Source organism: Amphiprion ocellaris, chromosome 15 (genome assembly GCF_022539595.1).
Source record: "Amphiprion ocellaris isolate individual 3 ecotype Okinawa chromosome 15, ASM2253959v1, whole genome shotgun sequence".
Classification (NCBI taxonomy): domain Eukaryota; kingdom Metazoa; phylum Chordata; class Actinopteri; family Pomacentridae; genus Amphiprion; species Amphiprion ocellaris.
Window position 1 is genome coordinate 29625147 of NC_072780.1, and position 23750 is coordinate 29648896.

At 41.7% G+C, this 23750-nt stretch overlaps 1 protein-coding gene across 21 annotated transcripts in view; it reads right to left on the minus strand.

The window, feature by feature from the left end:
- macf1a (microtubule actin crosslinking factor 1a) overlaps nt 1-23750 on the minus strand; it is a 335093-nt gene that overhangs the window by 37322 nt on the left and 274021 nt on the right. For all 21 annotated transcript variants that reach the window (XM_055017589.1, XM_035945394.2, XM_055017581.1 and 18 more), the window contains 2 exons: nt 2520-2681; nt 1823-1993 (listed from right to left, as the gene is read on the minus strand). In XM_055017589.1, the coding sequence (XP_054873564.1) occupies nt 1823-1993; nt 2520-2681 (333 nt within the window). The remainder of the gene's footprint in view (nt 1-1822; nt 1994-2519; nt 2682-23750) is intronic.

A 23750-nucleotide genomic window follows, 5' to 3' on the forward strand; every position in this document is an offset into this window, starting at 1 on the left:
TGCCAGAAAGGACAGAGACAGACTGTAATGGGCAGTCAGGACTGCAGAGAGAACCATTGAGGCCAACTTGTCTTCCATCCAGGACTGATACATGTCCAGAGTTAGGAGGTGGACAGGTAGCATCACTGCTAGTCTGACTCACCAAATGTAGGCTGTGAGTTTAAGCCTGCCATTGGCTGCATATTTCAACTGCTTTGTCTCCTTTCGATATCCATGTGCTACTCTTTCAACATCCCCTTCACTACAGGAGCTTTGGTTCCCTCTAAATATGCCATTTTACTTATATCTTTAGCTGTACATAACAGTGTCATAGCACACTCATAACAGTGTCTGCTGCTCTGTGCAGTAGAGTAATGGAGTAGAATAAAAACCATAACCGCTTCAATTTTAACTCGTAATTGTCAAACATGTTTGACGTTATCAGGACGGCCCTGGTGACTCTACGACCAGTTCATGAGGTTTAAGACTGAATCCATGAACTCCTCACTTTACCAAATAATTCAGGCTGAACATTGGTTCAGAACAAGATCTCAGACTAGATTCCCTTGCGAGTGAAATGGAGGTAAACAAGCCTGAAACTTCTGTGTCACAGCATCTGTTTATCTAGGTGCACCTAAATACACAGCCTAATTCAATCTGACAGTATTTTTCCTTTCTGTCAACATGTGCCACTATCAAATCCAAACTCAGAAACTAATCCATCCATGTTTGCAGAAGAGTGGGGAGTTTACACTTCAGACTTAAACAAATCACAAACTGTGCTTCAGTAAAACAACTCGAATGATGTACATCTGTGAAAACATGTGAGGCATGAAAGGTACAGATTTCATCTGAAAATAGTTCCTGTTTTTTTTTAAATCAAATATGACTTTCATCTGTATTCACCAATATCAACACCTAATTTGTAGAAACTTTAATAATCTTCCCTTCTATTTTGAGAGAAAGTCATCTATGACACTGTCACCAATGGAGTTGTGTGAGTTGATGTCTTTAACATACACTTAATAAAACATTAATATGGGTTAGTGCTGCTCTAAAATACGTACATGTTGAAGAAACTTTCATTTACTTTTCTTGGAATGTTTTCACATCAACAATCACATACGTGGATGTTCCTTCCTTCCAGCTCAGAAAGTGTCTCTCTCTGCTTTAAACAGCTCAGTTCAGCCCATGAATGCAGTTCTACAGTTTACTCTCTTCCTGAGCCAAACGGTAACACGTCTCTTCGTCACGGATGTAAACACGTGATTGATCGCTGGCCGAGACTGCAGCACTCTCATGTGCACAAACACAGGAAATGTATGTTGGATAAACAAGGAAAAGTGTGTGTGTCTCTGAAAACAATACAAATCCAGCATGCATGCGTGCCTCTGTTTTTGTGCCAGTCTGACTGGCAGACAGTCAACTGGGGCCGACTGGATGCCAGGCAGACGGATCATCGACTGACTGTTTGCTGTCTACTTGTCATTCAAATATCTATTTGATGTTGTTTGTGGTTAAAGGACACTGAGGACATTTGAATATCAATAATACTGCAATCACACCTGTTTGGTCATATTGATATTTAAAAACAAATTATCTGGAAAGTGTAAAAATTCAAATCCTTGTTAATTTGCACAGAAAAGCTGGCAGCATATTTCACAGAAAGAGCAGAAGAACGTGAGAGGCAGAATCTAAGAGCTCAGATGTTTCATGATCAGTGCTTCAAATCCACAAAATACTTCTTAAAACATGCATTAGATGACAAAAAGCGAGTCATGTGTTGCTGCTCTATGTGTTACATCTCCCGATTGTGTTTCTGAACAAATATTAAGATTTTTACCTTTTGCTCCTGGATTTGGGCCTTTACCACGCGGTACTCAGCAGATGGAGGCTTCTGATTGGCCACCAGCTCCTCCGTGTCACTCAGCCAGCTGAGCAGAGGCTCCAGAGCATCCTGGAATTTCCCACAATGCAACAGGGCCTCCTGCAGCTGTGCGATCCGCTCGGCCACCTGAGGATGGGAAAGATGGTTTTGAGTAGAGAAACAGAAAATCTATGCTACGTTAGGGAATTATACAGTAAATGTATTATATTTATATATATACACACTTTCATTAAAAAGTTTGGGGTCACTTGGAAATGTCCTTATTTTTGAAAGAAAAGCAGCTTTATTTCAATGAAGATAATGTTGAATGAATCATAAATCCAGTGTAGACATTGTTAATGTGGTAAATGACAATAGTCTAGATGGAAACAGCTGATTTTTAACGGAATATCTCCATAGGGGTACAGAGGAACATTTCCAGCAACCATCACTCCTGTGTTCTAATGCTACATTGTGTTAGCTAATGGTGTTGAAAGGCTAATTGATGATTAGAAAACCCTTGTGCAGTTATGTTTGCACATGAATAAACATGTGAGTTTTAATGGAAAACATGAAATTTTACTGGGTGACCCCAAACTTTAGAACAGCAGTGTATATTAGATAAAGTGCAAGAAATACCAATACAGCCTCGAGTGGTTTGCTAGAATTGTACCCTCTTGTTGAGTGAGTTCCATCGGAGGTTGGTGGTCTCCAGGTCGTGCTCCAGCGCCTGGGTGTCGGTGTGTTTGGCGGCGCTCTGGATCAAACCTTGACCTACTGCGTTGACATGTTGCAGCTTTGGTTGAATACTGTCCACCTGCTCTCTCTCTACAGCCTGGCAGAAGAAGAAAGAGAAGGGAGGCTATTAACTGACTGCTTTATTGACCTACAGTATCAATAAATAATGAATAAAGGAGTTCATGCTGTTGATTTGAACACACACTTCTGGCTCTCAGCAGACAGAAATTCTCCACATTATGAACCCACATTTAGAGGAGACTGGATGCTAAGAAGTGAAAGACACACAGAGGGATGTGTGGAGATAAGAGAGGAGTGGGAGACAGGAAGGGAGCTGGAAAAACGAGGGTGGGGTGAGGAGAAAATAAAGGAGGGAGAGTGGGGGGATTATGGGGATTAGAGGTTTAGACGAGTAAGGGGCTGGCTGGAAAAGGCTGATTCGACAACACACACAGTAACACACTTCTACTGTATGAGTGCACACAACCTTCACTTAATCACACCGACCCACACTAACACACATTTATAAAAAATACACACACAACTTCGCCTGTCTGACCACATTACTCACACAACCACGCCACAGTGCAGAGCTGGAGCCATCTTGTGATGACAATGAAAGCAGCCATCCGACACTAAAGACAACCAGACTTGACTTCCCTGGTCAGTCAATACAGCGACGCTCTCAGAGGAAAACTGTGCCACTACTGCACCCAAATCCACAGAGGGCTCAGAGTCTGGCCTCTGACAGATAGTACTAGTAGCACTCGTGCACATGTACAAGGGTTTTTATTTAAAACACAGTTTATCCTACGTTGTTGTCCAAATTAAAACAATATTTCTCCACATGAAAACACAATTGCCCAAAAAAGCCATGCTGACCAACCAGAAGCCTAAACAAAGCTGTTACTGGTTCTGGTAGAATTACAACAATGATGCAGCAAGGAAAAAGGGAATCATTTGTGTGTCTAATGCCTCAGTGTAGAGGAAAAGTAACTGCACATTTCTGTGCAAAAAGTCCTGTTAGAGAGGTTAGCATCTGCTCTATTTATGCCACATCACACAAAACTGTCTCATGTAAACAAAGGAGATAAAAGCTCACACTCTGAAGTGACAAGCTCGTTTCTACCAATCTACATTTAACACTGCGACCGTGAATTTCTGTATATCGTCACCATGGAAGGAGTTTTCAGAAACAGCGTTTATATGTGGATGAAAGGGCAAAATGCATAGAAACATCTATGCTTTAAATAACACCCTTGCTATCCGTGAGTGATACATTGAACCTTAAATAGTATACGAAAAATAGATGTAGCAAATATGGTTTGATTCGCTGAAATATGGCCAACTCGAATGGCAACAGCACAACCTATCAAAGCTATATTTTCCTCTAAATGGGACCATATTTTACAAAATAAACCTAATGCTGTATTTAACAGACTTGAAACTAGCAGTTGATTCTATAAACTGATTCAGAAAATGCTGAATGAGGTAACAAAAGTAAGAAGTAGACTCACTTTCTCATAGATTTCTAAACAATTGACTTCTTTTTGCATCACCCCCTGGTGGCTGTTAGAAGAAATGCAGGTTTGAAAGCTGAGATCCCGAGACTACGTCCTTATTTATATCCAGTCGTCTGTTTTAAAAGTATTTCCACTCAAATCTGAAGCCATCTATTTATCTGTAATTCATCATACAAAAACGCCAAACATCCACTAGTTGCTCCTTTCCACTGTTTTATACATTTATTTTTCATAATGATGTTTGGACAAAAGAAGCAATTTAGCATCATTATTTGGCTCAAAGGGATTTTTCACCATTTTCAGGCATTCTATAGCATAGGGATTAACTGATCACCTGAGAAATAAATCCACAATGAAAGTAATCATTTGTTGCAGCCCTGAAACAATACAGTTAGATCCTACTTTAAATTCACCCGCCCTGTGACAAAACTGTGTGACCTCAACGTGACTTTTGATAGTTCCAGGTTTACATTATATAATTTGGAGTCCTTCCCTAACCTATAACTTGTGTTTGGCTTGCTGATGTTGATTTCTAAATGGATAAACAGTCACTGCAGTTGGCCTCACTGTGAAGAAAACAACCCCAAACCAACAGCTAATGCAAGAAAATGTCAGGAAAAAAAACAACTTCCTGCTAAATTCCTGTCAGCCGTCCTGCTGTATTCAACAATTTGCCAAATCCACAAAACAAGCTTCGCAATTTCACGGTATTCCACCAACTCTCGGACCAGTGGGAACACTGGAAACCACCACAAAGGAGAGGTTCCCATTAGGCCGTCTCTGGGATGAAAACCCATCAGATGGAGGTCCGTGGGAGAAGCTCGGCGGTGGTGGGGGGGTCGCTGTCAGTAAAACGTCTGAGGAGTCCTGACATTTAGAAAAGGCCCACAGAGGCTGAATTAAGTCTGATGGTGGTGTGTGATGCTGCGGCAGCCAAACCCCGACGGCCACACAAAGAGACACGCACATAAACACAATGAACCACATGTGCACATCCAGGACTCACACATTCAGCAGACTGTGGTGAATCTGAGGCCTGCGGGAACATCGATGGTGAGACAACACCGAGCGGGGGAGCAGTGAAAGACAGTGAAGGGAAAATGTGAAAATGAAGGTTTGGGGTTTCAGTGAAATACCACAACAGCCTGGAAGACGACACCAGAAAGCTCCCACAGTCATGGAACACTACAGTAATAATCTGCTGCACATAACAGCTTCAAATACAAGAGAAAACGTCGAAAAAATACATGGATCGTTCTCTGTTTTCACTATGACATGTCAAAGATGTGTTCATGTTACATTACAAGGGTGATGATAACTTCCATCAACTCACTCCGACACTCTTAGAAACAGGAAAGACTCAAGGAACTTTTTGAGGTTTCTCATCATTCACTACTACTTTTTAGTTCTAGATGGTTCTTTGTGAAACCTCTGCAGCAGAGGTTACTTGAAAAACTTCTCAGAAAGTTTCTTTAAAGAGCCATTTTATGGGGATTGGGGTCCCATTTTGAACTCTTTAATAGTACTATTTAGTGTATCTTTTTTTTACTTCAAGCTTAAGAAAAATATTAAGACAACATGGTAGATCTTCCTAACAGATCCACAAATCTGTTGGAAGGAAGTCACACAGCATCCCAATTTACAAAACCAGTCTCTAAAAGTTGCCTTAAAATCTTCAATATTGTTGAAAGGAACTCAATAATTTAATGCCAAAAGAAATCTAATCTAAAAAAAAAAAAAAAAACCTCAGCATGCTTTAAATTGATGAAAAAACTGATCCTAACCTGTGATAAACTACAAATGGTGACTTATCTATTGTGTTTTAAAGAGAAAATCCCCGTCACAACAGCAACACTGACTTCTGGCTTAGTTTTCTAAATACAAACAGGTTCCGTTAGAATTAAGATTTCTTAAAATAGTTGATATTAAACCAGAATAAAGCATTATGATACAGTCTGCCAGTTCCTTTATCATAACCTCAGCCAAAACATAATTTAATACATTTAAAATGTACATGTTGAAATTCTGCAATGTGGACAATTACAATAAAACTTAGTTTTGAAAATAAAACCAAGTGTGAAAGCAAATGTAAAGTGTAAATGAGGACAACACATAACTCAACAACACCTTTTGAGTTGTTCGGCTCCCTCAGCAAACTCTGCTCTGATTTGAGCTGTTAAAAGTTCAACCCTTCAAGCAAGCAGGGTTCCCTGAACATCCCCAGATTTTATTGAGATTCACCAATTCTGCAGCAATTTGTGCTTTTTCTGCATCTATTTATGGTGGAAATGTCTTTATGTATGTAAAGATATACCTACATTTAAAGCACCAGGTGGAAATTCAAACTACAATGGAAAATAATGTGTAACTGCATTTTCCACAATAGATTCAGTGGTTGTGTGAGCTCATAATTCATATTTTGAGAGTACAAAAAGACCAAAGTGCAGCGTTTTTCATAATCAAACACTGTGCTTCTTGCCTTTCTCTACTGGGGAGGACAAAAGCATGTGTTTTAAATAAATCCCTGCAAACCTACGCCCATGTAACGGACACTGCAGTACATCAATCAGTTAAAACATCTACATAGTGAAGAAAGTGAAACTTTATACTTGTGAGTTTTCATGACAAAATCAGGATTTGCATAACTGCATATCTGAAGAAAAGTAATATGTGAGGTTAAAGTTGAGTACATAATGTGAAACTGAAATGCGATAGTTGAATTTCTGCAAGTTTTGGAATACATTAAAGCTGACATCTGAGTGTGTTTCCTTCATTACTACTCAGAACATAGTTAGCTGAGTTTTAAAGCTTTCACAGCCTCACACTTATGCATTTATGATGTGTTGAGGACAGACTTGGTCGTGCAGATCGAGTGGAAGTTGCTGAGCAGAGTCTTGGCAGTGGGTCATAATCAAAGGATTTACAGGTTTCTGCTCATCTGGTTTAAATACGGCATCAAACTACAGACTCTACATGCCAGGAGACTCCAGCTTGTACTTATGTGATTTTTTTTGCGTGCAGAAGTGCAAATCAGTGCGTGTTGATTATGCGGTTGTAAAGAAGCATTGTACAGGTATTTCAGTCTGCACGGTTAAACATGAGTGAGCAGTTTGTGTCCAGCTTGGATGCAGCTGTGTTGCATCGATGGGCGTCGGGGCAGGAAGTCTGTCGGCCAGAACAACAATGACTGCAGCCGTGACCTGCTCCACCCTCTTTATCCTGCTGTGTCTGAGCGAGGGGGGCAGAAAAGGCAAAGAAAACAGGGAAAGTACAACCATTCATCATCTCCTCATGTATATAAATGTGTTGCAGGCTACATTTCTGTCCTCTTCTGTCCGTATTTTCTCTCTTTCTATTTCAGCCGCCCTTCTCTGCTCTCTTTCTGAATCCACCAAACCACAGCTCTGGAAAATGTCCCACATACTTGTCATTCTTCCCCACCTCAGCCAGCACTCTCTTAACTCGGCTAACTCCACTATCACCAGCGAACTTGTCATCCTGTTCCCCGCTGCTCCTCCTCCTCCTCTTCTTCCTTTCCTTTCCTTCCTCCAACCACAGCTGCCTCGTCTTTTCTCTCGTCTTTCCCTTCTTCCTACTCAAATCTCTCCATCTGGACTGCAAACCCACACTGGCTTTCTCACTTCAGCCACAGTTCGGTGTGGACAGGCGATAAAAACGCCGGGATGAAAGCAGATCTGAGTAAAGCTGGAAGTGACGAATGGAGAGAGGCGGAATGCTGTTCGCAATGACAGCTTTGAAGAAAATGTTGCTTTTTACATGCTAGAAGCTGCATTTCCACCTGCAGAGCACCGATGACAATCTCAAAAACATGGATTCAGACTTCCAGGGTTTCAAACCTGAGGAATCAATCCTGTCAGCTTGCATTGTGGAGCTTTTTTCCCACTATTCTTCCTTTAGTCCCTCCACAACTCAGCCATACATGCCAAAAAACTCTGAAGTATGAAATAACATCGATGTTTGATCCACAGGGGTGAGTCCTAAACAAGGACTGGAGAGTGGATTTTTAAAAGACAACAGATTAAAAGGCTGGTAAAATGCTAAAGAAAGCTTTCATGTTCTATATTAATTGAACAATTCACATCTTTAAGACTTCACAAAAACATGTGAGGGGGGTAATAAACAGCAAAAATGAATGGAAAAAGTAGAGAGAAACGTCTGCTTGAAGTAAGGATGGAAAAAAAGAGCAAACATATGTAACTTATGACACATTTGGTGATGAAACAATATTGGAAGTCTTATATCTATTATCCTTTATCTTTACAGTCTGAGGCAGAATGCCTCAACCAATACTGACTTTTATTACTTTTCATCTTCACTGACAGCTTGCAGACCACCTGATTTTGTATTTTCTCATTTTTATTCTAACAGTAGTGTTCTTAACTCAGTGTAGCACTTCCTATTTTTTCTTCGTTACTGCATTTTTGGTTGGATAATGGAGCAGATTTTTCTCAAAGTCCATCTCTGGTTGTTGATTAAACCTTTAAAAATTCATCTCTGTGTGTCAAAATTTCCTGTTTGGAAGCCTTTACCATAAAAATAATCCCCTCTTGCCTTAAAACTGCTTTAATTTTACTCCATCCTCCCCTCTCGATGCAGCTCGAGCACACCAGCTCACCTAAACTCTGCTCAAATACTGTAAAACTAATCTACTTGACACCTTGAGAAACTGTAATACTGAAGGAATTCAGTCATATCTGTTCAAACCAGAAAAGAAGTCTGAAAAAGACATTTCTATTAGCGGTTAAAACACACCATTTGAACATGTTAACATGGTAAAAAATAAAGATTGTCACTGCAGGGTTCTAATAAATTATGACTAAATAAATGAAAATCAAAGTTTAGGCTGAAAAGCATCCTTAAACTATCACTTATTCAAGTTTAACACTCTGGAAACTCAGCTCGTCTGATTCATCTCTACTGTGTGGGAGCAGTTTGATCACAATTTAAGTATGTGACCTCACATTTTTCCAACTGAGCCACACTGACTCAAAATCAGCGAGAAGAGCTCGGACGAAGGCATTAATCAGAAACCTCACATGTGAAATATTGCTCTAATTAAATGCAGGCGGAATCTGACTGAGAAAATATGTCCTCAGGATGTTTGAGCGGCAGAGTGACGACCACAGGACCCCACCACATAGCAACAGTTTTATCGCTGGTAGCAAATCAGGTCAAACACTGTGCACCAGCGTGAAAACACATGCGACCGGGACGCTGTTTAACAACACACATGCAGTTAGAGTAACTCTGAGGTCAGTTAAACACAAGATCCCATTAGTCTCATAAATATTCTTAATTAAAACTGTGAAATTTAACACCCAACTAAAGCTCACTGTGGCTTCATGACATAGAAAAGTCCTTATTCTCAAACTGAACTGTGTCCTGAGTGTATGTTGTGCATAAACACGTGCAGATGTTTTATATTCAGATAAGTTAATAAGATGGAGGAGAGGAATAGCTGCATCGACGGCTGCTGTCCAAAACATCACTCAAAGACAATCAATTTCATAATCAGGACAGATGAGGACTGTTTGTCGTTAACAGAGAATGAAAGCACAACTGCAGCATTCCATTAACTGCTGCTGTAAAGAACATAAGAGAAAGAAAAATAAGCAAACATGCTGAGAGGCAGGCATGATGTTGCTCGGCTACACAGAGTTTTCCAACTTATCACGGCTTTAAAGATGTTCTCATTTTCCTTCCCCCTCATAACTAATTTCCAACAACTACGTCAACCGTCTCCTTCATGAGAGCTACTTGTCAAGTTAGAAAGATCGTCTTTAACCCTCTGAACCAAAGGCAGTTTGTTTATTTTCGCTCCTGTCAGATTTTTCCTCACTGTGGGCTCAGCAGCAGAAGCATGGCTAGAAATACAGAGAACCAAGAAATGGCTTCTGTGCCGTATGACACAGTTATATTACCATAAATCACGCAAAAAGACAAAGTGAAAGTCAATTTCTGGAATCAAGGTGTGTCCATGAGTGTTAATCAATACTGGAACAAACAGTGGCTCCACATGCCATAGAAAGACTATCTGACTGGGTCTATTTGCATTTTTACAACCTCTACAAAGATGTTTCACCAAGCTGAATGTATTTTCCAACAACTTGCCCCTCCGTGTACCGTTTTTGACCCATGCTGCATTTATTTTATGGATCAAGTGCATAAAACCGCCTGCAGTTCACCCAAATGATCCTGAAATTTTTGCCATGTCATTGTTAGTCACTGCTGACTCACTTGTGGTTTTTCAGTTGCGCACAAGAGAACAGAATTCATTTGTTTCATACAGGATGTAGCGCACAGTTTATTTTTGGCACATTTTTAAATTAATTTTGATTAACTAATGCAATTCTGAGCTTATTTTGGGTTGATTTTCTCTGACAGAAGAGATGAAACATTCAAGGACCGCTAGAGAATTTAAAAAAAGCCATTCATTTTTTTTTTTTTTTTTTTGCAGTAAATGGTGTAATTTTGGAAAGTTTTAAACAAAACACGTCATTGGTGGGTTTTGGAGCTACACTCACACCACTGATGAATGTGAAATAAACCAGGTAGTCGAATAAAAAGAAACAAGCAGAGAAAGTAAGGCATAAACAGAAAACCACACGGAAAAAAGAACATTGTTTTGGCAAATTTTTAAATGAAATCTGATGAAATATTGCAATTTTGAGCTTATTTTGGGTTAATTTTCTCTGATGGAACAGATGATACATTCAAGGATCGTCTAGAGTTCAAAAAAAGCTGACAAATCTTTGTTTTTGCAGTTTCCGGCTTTGATAAATGGCACAATTTTGGTATTTTTTAAAAGAAAACATGCCTTTAAAGCCTAGAGGTGGATTTTGGGCTTCAGAGATGTTGCCTCTGGAGCTACACTGACACCACTGATGAAGGTGAAATTAACCAGGTAGTTGATTAAACACAGACAAGTGAAAGGAAGTGAGGAATGGTGATCTTGTACTAGAACAGAATGTGAAGAAAAAAAAGAAAACCAGAAGTGAGAAATAAACAGAAAACCAGAAGGAAAAAATGAACACTGTGGCCTGAGTGAAGCGATTCTTCTGACAGATTCATGGCAGCTGAATCACCCGTGGTTCGTCAGTTGCAGCGGGTAGAACAGATTTATTTTTTTGTTTTTATGGGATCTGGTGCAAACAGTTTATTCTTGGGAAATTTCAAAACACAATTTGATGAAATATTGTAATTTTGAGATTATTTTGGGTACATTTTCCCCTGACAGAACAGATGATACATTCAAGGACCACTGGAGAATAAAAAAAAAAAAAACAACAACTAACAGTTACATAGTTAATATTACTATGGTCATTTTACTTTTTTTTCCAAACCAACATATGCAATATAACATCTGTACACTGCAAAACGTGCAATTTACTTTCTCAGGATGTTCTACCTTCTCAGGGTATTTATTCGTAACACTTTTGTATACAAAGTGCTTTATTTAATGTGTACTTATCTTATTTTTATAATGTATATTTGTATTATTTTATAGCTGATGCTCGTACCTTTTTCATTATTTTATTTTTTTCTGTGTATAAAACTGACTCGAGAAAATGCACAAAGAATTCCGTTGTACCTGGCAATAAAACTCAATTCTATTCAATTTTTTCTGCTTGTGCAGTTTCTGGCTCTGATTAATGGTGTAATTTGGCAATTTTTTAAAGAAAACATGCTTTTAAAAGGAGACGTTGCCAGTGATGAAGGTGAAATAAACCAAGCAGTGGATTAAAAACACGCGAGCAGAAGAAAGCGAGGAGTGATGATCTTCTATTAGAGCTGAATGTCAGAAATAAACAGAAAACCAGAAGGAAAAAATGAACACTGTAGCCTGATCGTCTCCTGACAGCAACATGGCAGCTTTTAACAGCAACTTGCCTTCTTTTCTCTCCCTCCCTCACCCCTTTCCCTCTCTTCCTGCTCTCGTCACTCACCCCTTTCCTGCCTTTCAACCCTTGTCCTTTCTCCTCTAATGGGATGAGGAGTGAGGGGAGGAAGGAAGGGGAAGAAATCTGTTTCCAAACTAACGTCAGAGGGAGAAAATAATTTTGCCAGTGAGGCTTTGTTTTAAGCCAGGGTGTGGGTAAATCTCTCACACCGGGAGGAAAGGGGTTAATAGGTTAATAAATCCCATCTGAGACCGGTGCCCTTATTTGAACATCAACAAACACACACAAATCTCATGCAAATGTGGGCTGCATTCAAAACATGCCGGCTCAAACCTCATTGTACTCTTTCTTCCCCTCCATTATCACTCCAGCAATTATTTTTCTCAGTTTTGGGTGTTCTGTTTTAACATCCACATTCAGAGGATTACTGTTCTTTGCATATTTGTGGGATTTCTGTGCTGCTAATCAACTCCCCGCGAGACAGAGAATGAGAGAGCAACACAGTTTAAGATTACTCACTGGCTTGTTACCACTCTGCTGTTTTTAGGAGCTTTGTTGAAATCACAGAGAGAGGTGGAGTGATGCAGCAGAAAGCACAGAGACAGAAAATATGTAAAATCACTGAAAAATGCTTCAGATACTTCATGTGCTTTTCATGTTTTAAATGCATCTACATTCAGGTCCAATGGGAGATCAGTGTCTTTGTGCTTTCACTTTCATGTTTTCTGTGTACCCGAACGCTTCTTTTCTCCGTCTTTCACAGGTTTTATCCCGCAGGCGGACGTTCAGGACCAGAATTATCACATCAATCAAAACACAAATGTATGAGCTGCGGACCTGAGGCCACCTGGTTCTCTCTGCTTTAACATCTGTCTTCCCGGATCATTTGTTCCCATCCTGTTTTGGAAATCATTTGGGCTAAAAATGGGATATGTGCAGATATCAGTGACCCACGGTTGCACCGCAGCTGTTTTCTTAATGCTGCCTCATACTTGATTTCAAAGACAACATTAAAACATTAAGTTGCCTCCGTCCAGCGGAACTTCTGAAATGTAAATGTGCAGCGGAAAAAACAGAAAACCATCAATTAAATATTAATGCTTACAAAATCCAGATCTGTTCTGTGCAGCTTAAAACGACTGTCACTGCACGACAAAAAAAAGAGACTTTAGTGATGTGTATTAATACTTTAATGAGCCTAAAATAAGACCATTTAACCCTGTGAGCTTCAGGCTATTTTCAGGGTAAATTTACCACCTTCTGTTTAAGCTCTTTATCTCCATCATTATAAGGGTTTGTCACACATGCTAGATCTTGTTTTTCCACATATGCCATCATTTCATTTGATAATACTGGCAGATTTTTAAATTAGCCTTTAAATTATGGAAAATAATCACATTTAAAACTGTGATATTGTTATGTTTTTAAATGTGTCGCACCATAAAATGCTGCCAGTAGAGACGTATTTTTAGAACTGTTTGGGGAAAACTGCTTAGAATCTAGTTTAAGAATTGAAAAGTGGCAAACCGGACAAATATTTGCCCCCAACCTGAAACAAACAGTCAACAAAGAGTCTCACATCGCCTCTACATAGTTGCACACAGATGACCTGCACTCGTCTTTTCACCACAATTTATGCACTGAAAATCAAATCCATTATTTTGTGTTTATATTTCACACAAACTGGAATGTAATCTCAATAAAATGGCAGAATCTATGCAGAAATTTAGGATAATTTCAAATCTGGATTATACTTTAACGCATAACATAACAACTAGTTTGATCAGAAAGGGTGAATTTTGCCATTTGTTTTGACATGATTACATAAATAGAAATTACATAAATATAAACTGAGAAATAATTTTTTCTACAATGATGCTCTTGTACATTGTCATGTTGTCTTTCGGCAGAAGCTTGTGTCATTTTCAATCCAAAACAACTTGCTGGTTGAATAAAAGTAACTTTAAGTCACAATTTGCCAGGGGTATGAATAATTTCAGACTTGACTGTATATGATGATTATTCTGAAATGATGGGGACTTACTGACTTATTCAGCAAAGAAAGAATTAGCAGATAATAGTCTGAAGAAGTTTGATCTGCTTTTACTCTGTTATTATTTTGATATGTACAAAAAAGAATCCATAAAGTCCAGTTTAGCTCTTTCTTTTGACATATGAACATATAATTGAATAGATATGTTAATATCGTTCTAAAGATTGCATTGCATACATAAACATATCTAAATATTAACAAAAGCATGCACTGAGGAGTTTATTAGTAATGCAAACACGAGTAATGGATCAGGAGATTGGACTTGGAGGGGTATGCATATTGTAAATATTTGATGCAAATTCAAATTTATTTTTCTTCCTGATTCTTTGCCACACAAACAAGCAACTAGCAGTATTAGAAAGGTCAGGTTGTCAAATTTCATTTGATATGTGCAACAGCCCCATGAAAAAAAAAACATTTTGAGAGCAATTTAACCGAGACGAAGGTCATTTGGATGCATTTTAAGGACTTAAACGCTACTAAACAACAGTTTCCTTTCAGAATTTCCTGCCTGTCAGTCGGTGCATAAGCTGCCGTCGGTATGTCTGTCTGTCTGTACTGTATGTTCCCTCACTGCAGTTCATCAAACAGCATGCAAAGCTAGTCCATCTGTCTGTCTGTCTGTCTGTCTGTCTGTGGGATGCACATACACACAGTGTGCTTTAAAACGAGCTCCATGTTAATCCAAAGACCTTCTGTTTGCGTCTCCCTGCCAGCGTCGCTCTTTTATACCGAGGCCTCATGTTGCACTAAAAGGTGTTTCCCTGTGAACACAATAGCTCCTCCACCCAACCGCCCTGTCGCCTGTCACAACTCTTTTTGTGTCTCCGTCAGTGTGTCCGTCACATCATCCCTTTTCAATTAATTTCTATCAGCGGCTCAACGTGAAAACCGCCTGCTGTTTGTTTTAGTGTGTGCTTGGAGACACAGAGGCAGGAGAAAGGACACGAAAAAGATGAGCGCAATAAAAATAAAGAAAGAAAGAAGCAGAAAGGAAGCAAAGAGGAGAAACAGGAGAGTCAGAAAAAAACCAGGCAACAGTGTTCGCTTTACCACACTCTAATCTGATATCTAAGTTTATGTTCCCCAGACAATGTTAACACAGTGTTTGTGTATCCATGTTGGCAGAGGCAGCTCCCTTCACACAGAGCCACAGTATTTACCTCTCACCTCCTTATCTCAGCAACAACACCGTCCAAGCATGGAGGAGTGGAGGGGGAGGACAGGGGGGAGGTTTGGGTTGGACAGAGTGGAAGTCATTTCAGGAGAACAGAAAGACAAAATGAATGAAGAAGATTTCAACTAAACTGCTTGTGTCACGTTTTAGAAATCTGAGCAGAGAGTTTCCCAACCATCAGCCATCATTCATTACTATAAAACAAGACATAAAGGAGCCAGTGTTTCTGTGGCAACAGGGTGTTACTGATGTGCATACCGAGGTGGAGAATCATTACAGTGACATTCAAATCATTTTCTCAGAGAAAGAGAGCCAAGTGCTGAATGGTAGTGATCTCATTTTGGAACAAAAGCTTTCAAAGTGTATGAAAAACACAATTTTGCTTTTGTGTTTGTTAAAAGTCTTGATCATTTCTTCACTCTCTTATCAACAAAAAGTCACACAAAGGTTTAACTGGCAGCTGCTATTGTATAAAGTGACTAAATCAAAGCCAAATACAGTTTTTCTTCATAATCCAGAATGTTTTGAGCAAAAAATGAAAAGATTTTGCAGTCATTTGCATTAATCTTTGAATGAATGTTCAACTAACAATCTGTATTAAGTTCATGGAATTAGCTTTCCCTCTACAATCAAAGATATTTGTAATTTTCAGTCTGAATGACTCGAAATTGTCCATGTTTGCTTAAACAGAGGAGGGGACTTGAAATTGTGATCTCAAGGTGTAGAAAAAGTGACTTATGGAGCCAATTTTATTAAGTGAGGTCAAGTTGAATTCAGTTTAAAGTCAATTAACGCAGAAATTTGAGTTCAAATTCCACACAATATTAAATTGATGCAACAGTATTTTGTCAATACAACCCATCAAATTAGAGCTTGCAACTTAGAAATGCTTTTACCCTACAACCACGCATTTAATTAACTGGTAGGAATAGGTGCCTTGAATTACTGGAGAACTTTTTGGAGTTTATATTACTAATGTATTCAGCCTAATGAGTTGCTGTCCTAGTTTTTGCCATTTTCCTCGAGAACAAGTTCTTCTATTTGACTTCCAAAAGCCTTATTTCCCTGAATCCAGCCTGATGTTTCAGGTCATCTGCACTTCAGCTCTCTGCACAGTGATTCTCCTGTTTTACATCTCAGGCGGAGTGGACACGACATCTGATTGCATTAAACCGAGGCCAGAGACGCCATAACTGCCGAGAGAACAAACAGACGTGGACCGATAACGAATACAGACGCAGAAATCATCCCAAACAAAACACGCACGCTCTCACAAACACACCCAGAATCAAATATACTCGTAAACCCACGCAGGACAGAGCAAATGAGCTGCTGCTGACGTGTCTCAGTAGGCAACTTGCGTCTGATTGAAACTATAATGTGATAAAACACAGATTGCAGCGTCAGCATGAGATCAGCCACATCAGGGTCCACCTCAACCGCACACCGCCTATATATGATGCTCACCTACGAGGAATAATAAAGTTTCTCTGCTTTACATTAGAGCTCAACGAATGGGGAAAATATCGATATTTAATGTTTCTAACAAATACTGCAATTTTGATTTTAGATTTAGATCCTGCTTCAGTTCAACATGATGAAGCATGATCACAAGATACAATCAAAAGTGCAATCGTCACACAGGGAGGGCAGCAAGAATTTATAAAACCTGTAAAACTACTGATGTAACTCTTTAACCTCTGCATAACACACATCCTAAACTGCATCCTCTGTGATTCGCTAAGCATTGCCTAAAAATGTAACTTTAACTGAAATCATTCAGTCCTATTTTACATGAAAGCTCTACCAGCGGATCTGGAATGGGGTCACTGTCAGTCACAAAATACTTGTTACATGTTAAAAATAACTTGATAACGATTGTGTAGGTTTGCATAGCTAAACTAATATTCCCAGTATGAGAAAAAAAAATCAGTTAAACAAATTCAACTTTTGTTTATTCAACTTTTGTTTTTTCTTTTTGTTTTTGAGTTCTGTCTCATTCTAGCTGTGATTTCCATAGAGGTGCAGGACTTTATATTGCAGTGGAAATGAGCCTACAGTGACGAAAAAACACCCAGAAATGGCTTCGATTTCTAGCCTAGCATGCAGTGATGGTGAAAGAAGACAAACTCTGTCATTACAATGACTAATTCACAGAAAAAAGAAGCAGGTTTGCCTTATTGCACGATTTAAATCTCTGGGAACACTTGAATTCCTCAGTGTTGTGGTTTTCTGCTAGGACATTGTTGTGTAGTGAAGGGGATTTTGAAAAGAGTGACAAAGAAAGCTGGGTAGCCACAGACTGAAAGATGATTTGGTTAGATTTTGGTGCTAAATTGTACCTCAAATTTGAAAAAAAAAAAAAAATCAGACAATAACATCCTGTTTTATCACCAGGAAACACACCCACACAGTAGACCTGACGCTGACAAAAGTCTTCTCAAAGGGGGATCTGACAAGTGACAGCCCTAATTAGTCCTAATTTACTTCAAAAACCTTCCTCTTTCTGAAGCTCTTTATCTCCAGATCAAGCCTGATGTTATTAGCGTTCATCATCGGAACCACAGCGGAGAATCTTACCGTCAACTCGGTAGCAAAAAAGGAGCAAATTCAGTCCGTGACCGACAAAAACAGGGTTCCTATCAAGCAAATCTGGGCCAGACACTGACACCTAGAAAGCCCAACAGGCTGTCAAACACGCTGTCACAATGAGACGCACACACACCTTCACATGCAGCCCACACACACTTCAGAGGTAGATATGAGAGGAGTGACACTACACAAACAAACAGGTCCGACGCTGAATGCAGATGAGTGCATGGTCTGACAGTCCTCTGCCGTCAGCTTCATGCAGAGATAATCTCACAGCGGTTATAGACCATCCAGTCCACGTCTGTACACAGCAGTAACCCTGTGTATACTGCGACACTGATTACAAATCAACGCAAACAGAAGAGGCATCCAGAAGTTTCGCTCCACATACAAACATGATGCACCTTCATCACAAATAATTTAGACAACATGTAAAACCCCAGCCTGTAGCAGCTTCATGGGCGTGTCCTTTGACTTTGTAAGGAAACACAGCATTCCTACTGAATACACAAATAGCATTAACACAACAATAGCCCAACAACATTTGAAGTCTGCACTCGAGGTTGTAAGTTGGCTGAAAGCACACACTGTTCTTCTAGCTTTGCAGAAATAAACAGGTGATCGATGACAAATATGTGCATGCACTGTAGATTAGCACTGACCCCCACCCAGACACACAACATATGTACACACACACATACCGAGAAACCCTGAGGGTAGTTTCCCATGAGTAGCAAACCCCCTCTCCTCCTCCCCTCCTCCTCCTTCGAGCATCATATTGCAATAATTTAAAGCCCTACTACTGAAACACAACTAGCTAATTATGGCGTCTACATAACTAAACCCCCCCACAGTCATTTTCCATGCTGTGTCTACATCAGTTATTCTCAACTCTCAGCTACCTGACCCAATTCTTTTTCCATGCTATGCCTGTGTGTGCTCACATGTCCACATCTAATGCATTCCCTGCTAAAAACAGATTTTTGCTCTTCAGCTCACAACCCTCTTCTATTAGTCTAAACGGATCAATAAAGCAGGATCTTTGTGGCTCAATTTAATGCTTTCTTATTTATCTGGCGCTGTGTTTATGGACACTGAAATCTTGCGTCACACCTCCTGCAAATCAATCTGTTTTAGTGCTTTTACTAAACTCAAATATATACATATAAATACCACATTCAGACAACAGATGCATGAACTGAAACACTGATATGAAGCTCATGGATATCAAATATATTAATTACAAAAAAAGCCTACCTCTGACTGTGATTCATTGTCGGAACATGGTAAAGAAGTTGTCTCATTTTCTGCTTTAGAGCTCTGATGTGGTTCTAACTGGAGGTCTGTAGGGGAAGCTGAGGCCCCTGTTTGAGGCTCGTCTTCCAGGGGCCCACGGGTTTGTGCCTGGCTTGGCTCAGTTTGTGTAAACAGGTTCTGTAGAAGGCCCGGTTCAAGCTGATCCCAGGCCTGATCTGTGGACATGAGTGGAGGAAAGTCCAGAGCAGAGCCGTCTGACTCCCAGTCGCTGTCTCCTGTCATGGAGCCGAGGACAAACTCCACCCCGTCCATCCCCGACTGGGTCCCCTCTGAGTACGAGTCCAAGTCCTGAGTGTCATCGCAGGCCGAACCAACATCTGAAGGGCCCGGTTGTGGCCGTTCAGGTGCTGCCATGTAAACAAAGCTGTCAGGAGAGAGGAAGGATCCCTCCTCCTCATCATCCTCATGTGGGTCTTGGCTGCAGGGTGGTTTAGGGATGGGACTGGGAGGAACTGAATCCTCAACTGGAGAAGGGGGGCAGTCACTGGGGTACTGGGGAGGTGCAGAAACAGCCAGGTAAACAAAACTATCTGATATGACGAAGGCCTCTGAGTCTTTAGAGTCTAAACCTGCACCACAAGAGTCAGATTTAGAAGGCGAGTGAGGGAACGAGGGAGGCTGGTCTGTGTGCAGAGCAGAGTCTGATTTGGGGGTGCTAGCTGTCACTTCTGGTGTAGTTTCCAGATCGGGGGCTTGTTCAGTCATGTCCAGTCCTGAAGCTACGTCTGTGGGGACAATAGAGTTGGATGTCCCCTCTGTGTCACTAGTTATTTCCACAGCAGGCTTGTTAAAGTCTGAGGGGACTGAATCCACTTGACCAGGAGTTTGAATGTCAACATCCGGTGTACATTCATTGTCAGTTTCTTTTTGCTCAGGCTCCTGGGACTGATCCATGAGAACTCCCTCGCTGCTGTCCAAACTTGGCTCAGATTGGTCATAGACATCCCACTCTGTTCCTAACTCCTCTTCCTCCCTCAGCTTCCCTTCATCCTGCTCCTCCTCCTCCTCGGCGTACGGGTTGAGAGGACTACGACACGGAGAGGAGGCTTCGTAATCCTCTTCATCACGCTCCGATGACGCCCCGCTGTCCAGATCAGTTTCGGTCTGCGTGGGTTTCTCCTGTTCACCATCGGCCTGAGTGATGATACTGACTACAGTTCTGTCTGGCTGAGACACGTGGATCCCGCTAGAGTCCGACTCTAGCTGCTGACCAAGAGCTGAGTCTGTTGGGCAACTCATGTCCTCCTCGTCTACCTCTGCCTTATCCTCTATAGTGTAATCAATGTCACACTCTTCATCTATGAAACCATGCTCCTTCTCATGGTCTTGTGCTTTCATCAAGTTTTTAATCTCTTCTATGTTCTTGGAGTGTTTTGTAGTTTTCTCTAATCCAGGTTCATCAGGCTCTGCAGAATTAACTGCATCTAGAGGAAGAGTCCCTTCACTATCTATCCAGATAGTCTTTGCTTCCTCCTCTCGTTCCTCTTCCTCTTCCTCCAAACAAGGAAGATTGTAGGGATCAAGAGGTTCAGGGTCTACGCTCATCTCTACTCCTTCCTCTCCTTCATCCTCCTCACATTGCCTCTCCAGCTCCAGGAAGAGGTCATCTGATTCGGCCCCTGAGCTGGGGCATGGTGAGGCACTGTGGGCCCCGGGGCCTCCAAACCCTGTAGGTGGAGTCAATAAGGGCCAGTGTCCAGAAGAGCCTGTTAAATCCCATCCTTCTGATTCCAGTGTTTCCCTGTGCCAAGACTGGTCAATTATCTCCCTGTTTTCTAATTTAAGAACTGCCTCCCACTCCCGTTCCTCTCTCTGAGCTCTCTCCTCCTCTGCTTTGTCCCTCTCTGTTTTCCAAGCCGCCTCCTCCTCCTCTTCCTCCTCCTCCTCCTCCTCAGTTATGTTCCTGCACTCATCCTGCTGCTCCTCTTCTTCCAGCTCCTCAAGTATCCGGCGCTCATCCTCCTCAAATTTGAGTTCGGATGCTGTTCGTTCTCTTAGCTCGCCACTCTGAGCTCCCCATCCCAGCAGGCCCTCATCACCTCCCTCCTGACTGAGGCAGGGGGACAGAGGCAGGCCTCCATACACCAGCCCCTCTTCCTCCTTCAGGAATGGAGAGGGGGGGTCTAGGAGATAAAGTGACTCTTCATCTGCGTGATCCTCACCCAGTAGGGGAGGCAAAGGGGGGAGTACAGGTAGGTTGTGTCTCAGTCCTATCTGAGTCCTTTTCCCTGTTGTTATACTGCGAGGCCAGGTGCGGGCCTTGGTAGGGGGGCAGAAGACTGGTTTTGGTGGGATGAGAGGAGTGTTATCCCCCTGGTCCTGGTCCAAAAGAGGAGAATCCCTCTCTGAATCTGAGTTCTTAACCAACTCGACCGGCTCCTCTGGGATCAGTCTAATTCCAGCTTTAGAGGAGCTGGTGGTCCGTCTGTGCTCCTGTCTCTTTCTGTCTACCTGTCGGGACACAGCGGGGCTCTGCTGTGGGGTGTTTCCAGAAACATGGGGAGTCTGAGTCGGTACTTGCTCCTTTAAAGGCGACGGCTTCTGTTGCTTCTGCAGCAAAGGGTGAAGCTGCTTTTGCCTGCTGAGGGGATGCTGCTGCAGAGGAGGCATGGGGCTAATTGTGGGCGTCAACGAAGGCGAGACGGACACGGGAGGAGTGTGGGGGGCAGACGATAAAGGCGAAGGCGTGTACGGAGGTAAGGAAGGCGTGGAGGAGGTAGGGGTGGATGGAGGCAGGTGAGAAGTAATGGGATGCAGAGGAGACAGAGGAATCCCTGCCCCCGATGAACGCTTCTCTGCTCCTTCATTAGACGAGGCCTCGAGTCTTTCTGCAAACTCGGGATAACTTGGTGGCATAAAGGCTTTCCACGACCGCCGGTTTGGATTGTCCTTCTTGTCGCTGCCTTGATGCCGTCTCTTGGCCACTGCAGCCACCCCGCCGCCTCCAGACGAGGATGGAGCGATGGGCAAACCCGAACCTAGAACCGGTGGTGACATAATTTGAGGATCGCTAGTTAGCTTTAAGGCATCAAAGATCACCCTCTCATCTAGTTTCTTCACTCCTCCTGCGTTATCTGAACTCCTGGAGACAAAAACACCACCAATATCTGCTCCTATGGTGCCATTGCTGGACAACGTACTTCCTTCTCCTCTCACCTCCCCACCAGAACCTAATGTACTCCTGGAGGGTTGACACAGTTTGGTCCCTTGGTCAATCTGTTCATTAATGCGCATGGTATCATAGATGGATCTCTGGGGGACATAGCAGTCCTCTATGTACGCCTCGTCCTCATCACCTTTTCCAAGGCAGCGAGGATTCTGCCTCAAGCAGTCTGGACGGCTGAGGGGCTTCCCCATTCTGTCCTTCAGAAACCCTGTTGTATTAGTGAATTAAGGTGCAGGTATGGCTCGGCACTTGAAGAAATGAATCACAAAACAGTACATAAAAAAGGGTAAAATCAAGTCCTTTACCTTGAACTGTCCCCAATTTAATAATCCACAAAATCAGACAGTCCATGTGGCTGCTTTTAACGAATCCTTCAGGTTTCACATTCTAAAAAAATACATTAAATCTCATCATCCACAGTCTCTTTTGCATTCCTGCGTCCTTGTCTATGTCATTTCAACAGTTGAGCATTTCCTTGGTCTTTCTGAGATGCTGTGCGGCATCGGCGAGGGAACGAGAGAGACAGCCCTCCCCCTCGGCACCATATTAATCACCAGCTCTGTTTGTTTGAAAAGCTGTTAGGAATGAGAGAGGTGGAGGGCTGAGCACAGGGAGGAAGGGAAAGGAACAGTCATCATCTCCCTGGGTGAGAAGTCCAAGGTGAGGCGAGCACCGAGCAGATAACATCCCTTTGTTTTGCTGTCAGAAATGCAGAGTTCTGCCCCCTGCTTCACATCCAAGAGCCTGCACAGCCACTCATTCCTCCTCTTCTCACCCCCCACCCCCCAAAAGCTCCTGCCTTCCTTCCTTCCTGGTCTCCCCTCTTCACTGTGGCACAACAGGAAAAAGCCAGAGAGCGTTTGGACAACTTCAGCAGTGAGAGGCAGGCAGGGAAGTGTAAAAGTCTCCTTTTAAGGTGAGAAAACCCACTCTCTGTTATATAAAAGAAAGGCTGCGTGGGGTGCAATGAACAGCAAAGTACAATACTCCACGGGTTTGTTTCACTTTTATCCTCCTTTGTTCCAAAGTGTTTTTTGCATTAAAAAAAAAATAATCCAGTATATGAAAGATTTTTTAAAAAGTCCTTCTGAGCTTTTGATGCAAGAAAACCCAACTCTAGAGAAATATGAAAATAGAAATTCCTTTACCAAAGTCACTGCCACTTTGTGGTCAGGTGAGCGTTCACAAGCAGCTTTTTCTTCTTCTTCTATCCTCCGCTTCCATCACAAGGAATCAGTGTTTTTGTGCATGCAGGACAGACCAAGACATCTCATCATGACCGCTCAAAGAAAATCAATCATCCGGTATTTTAAGAAAATCCAGAACAAAGACAAAAGAGCGTTTCGGTGCCTTTTGCGTCAAGAAATCCCCATCAATGTCTCTGCTCCTTTCTTTTATCCTTCCCTCATCCTCAGA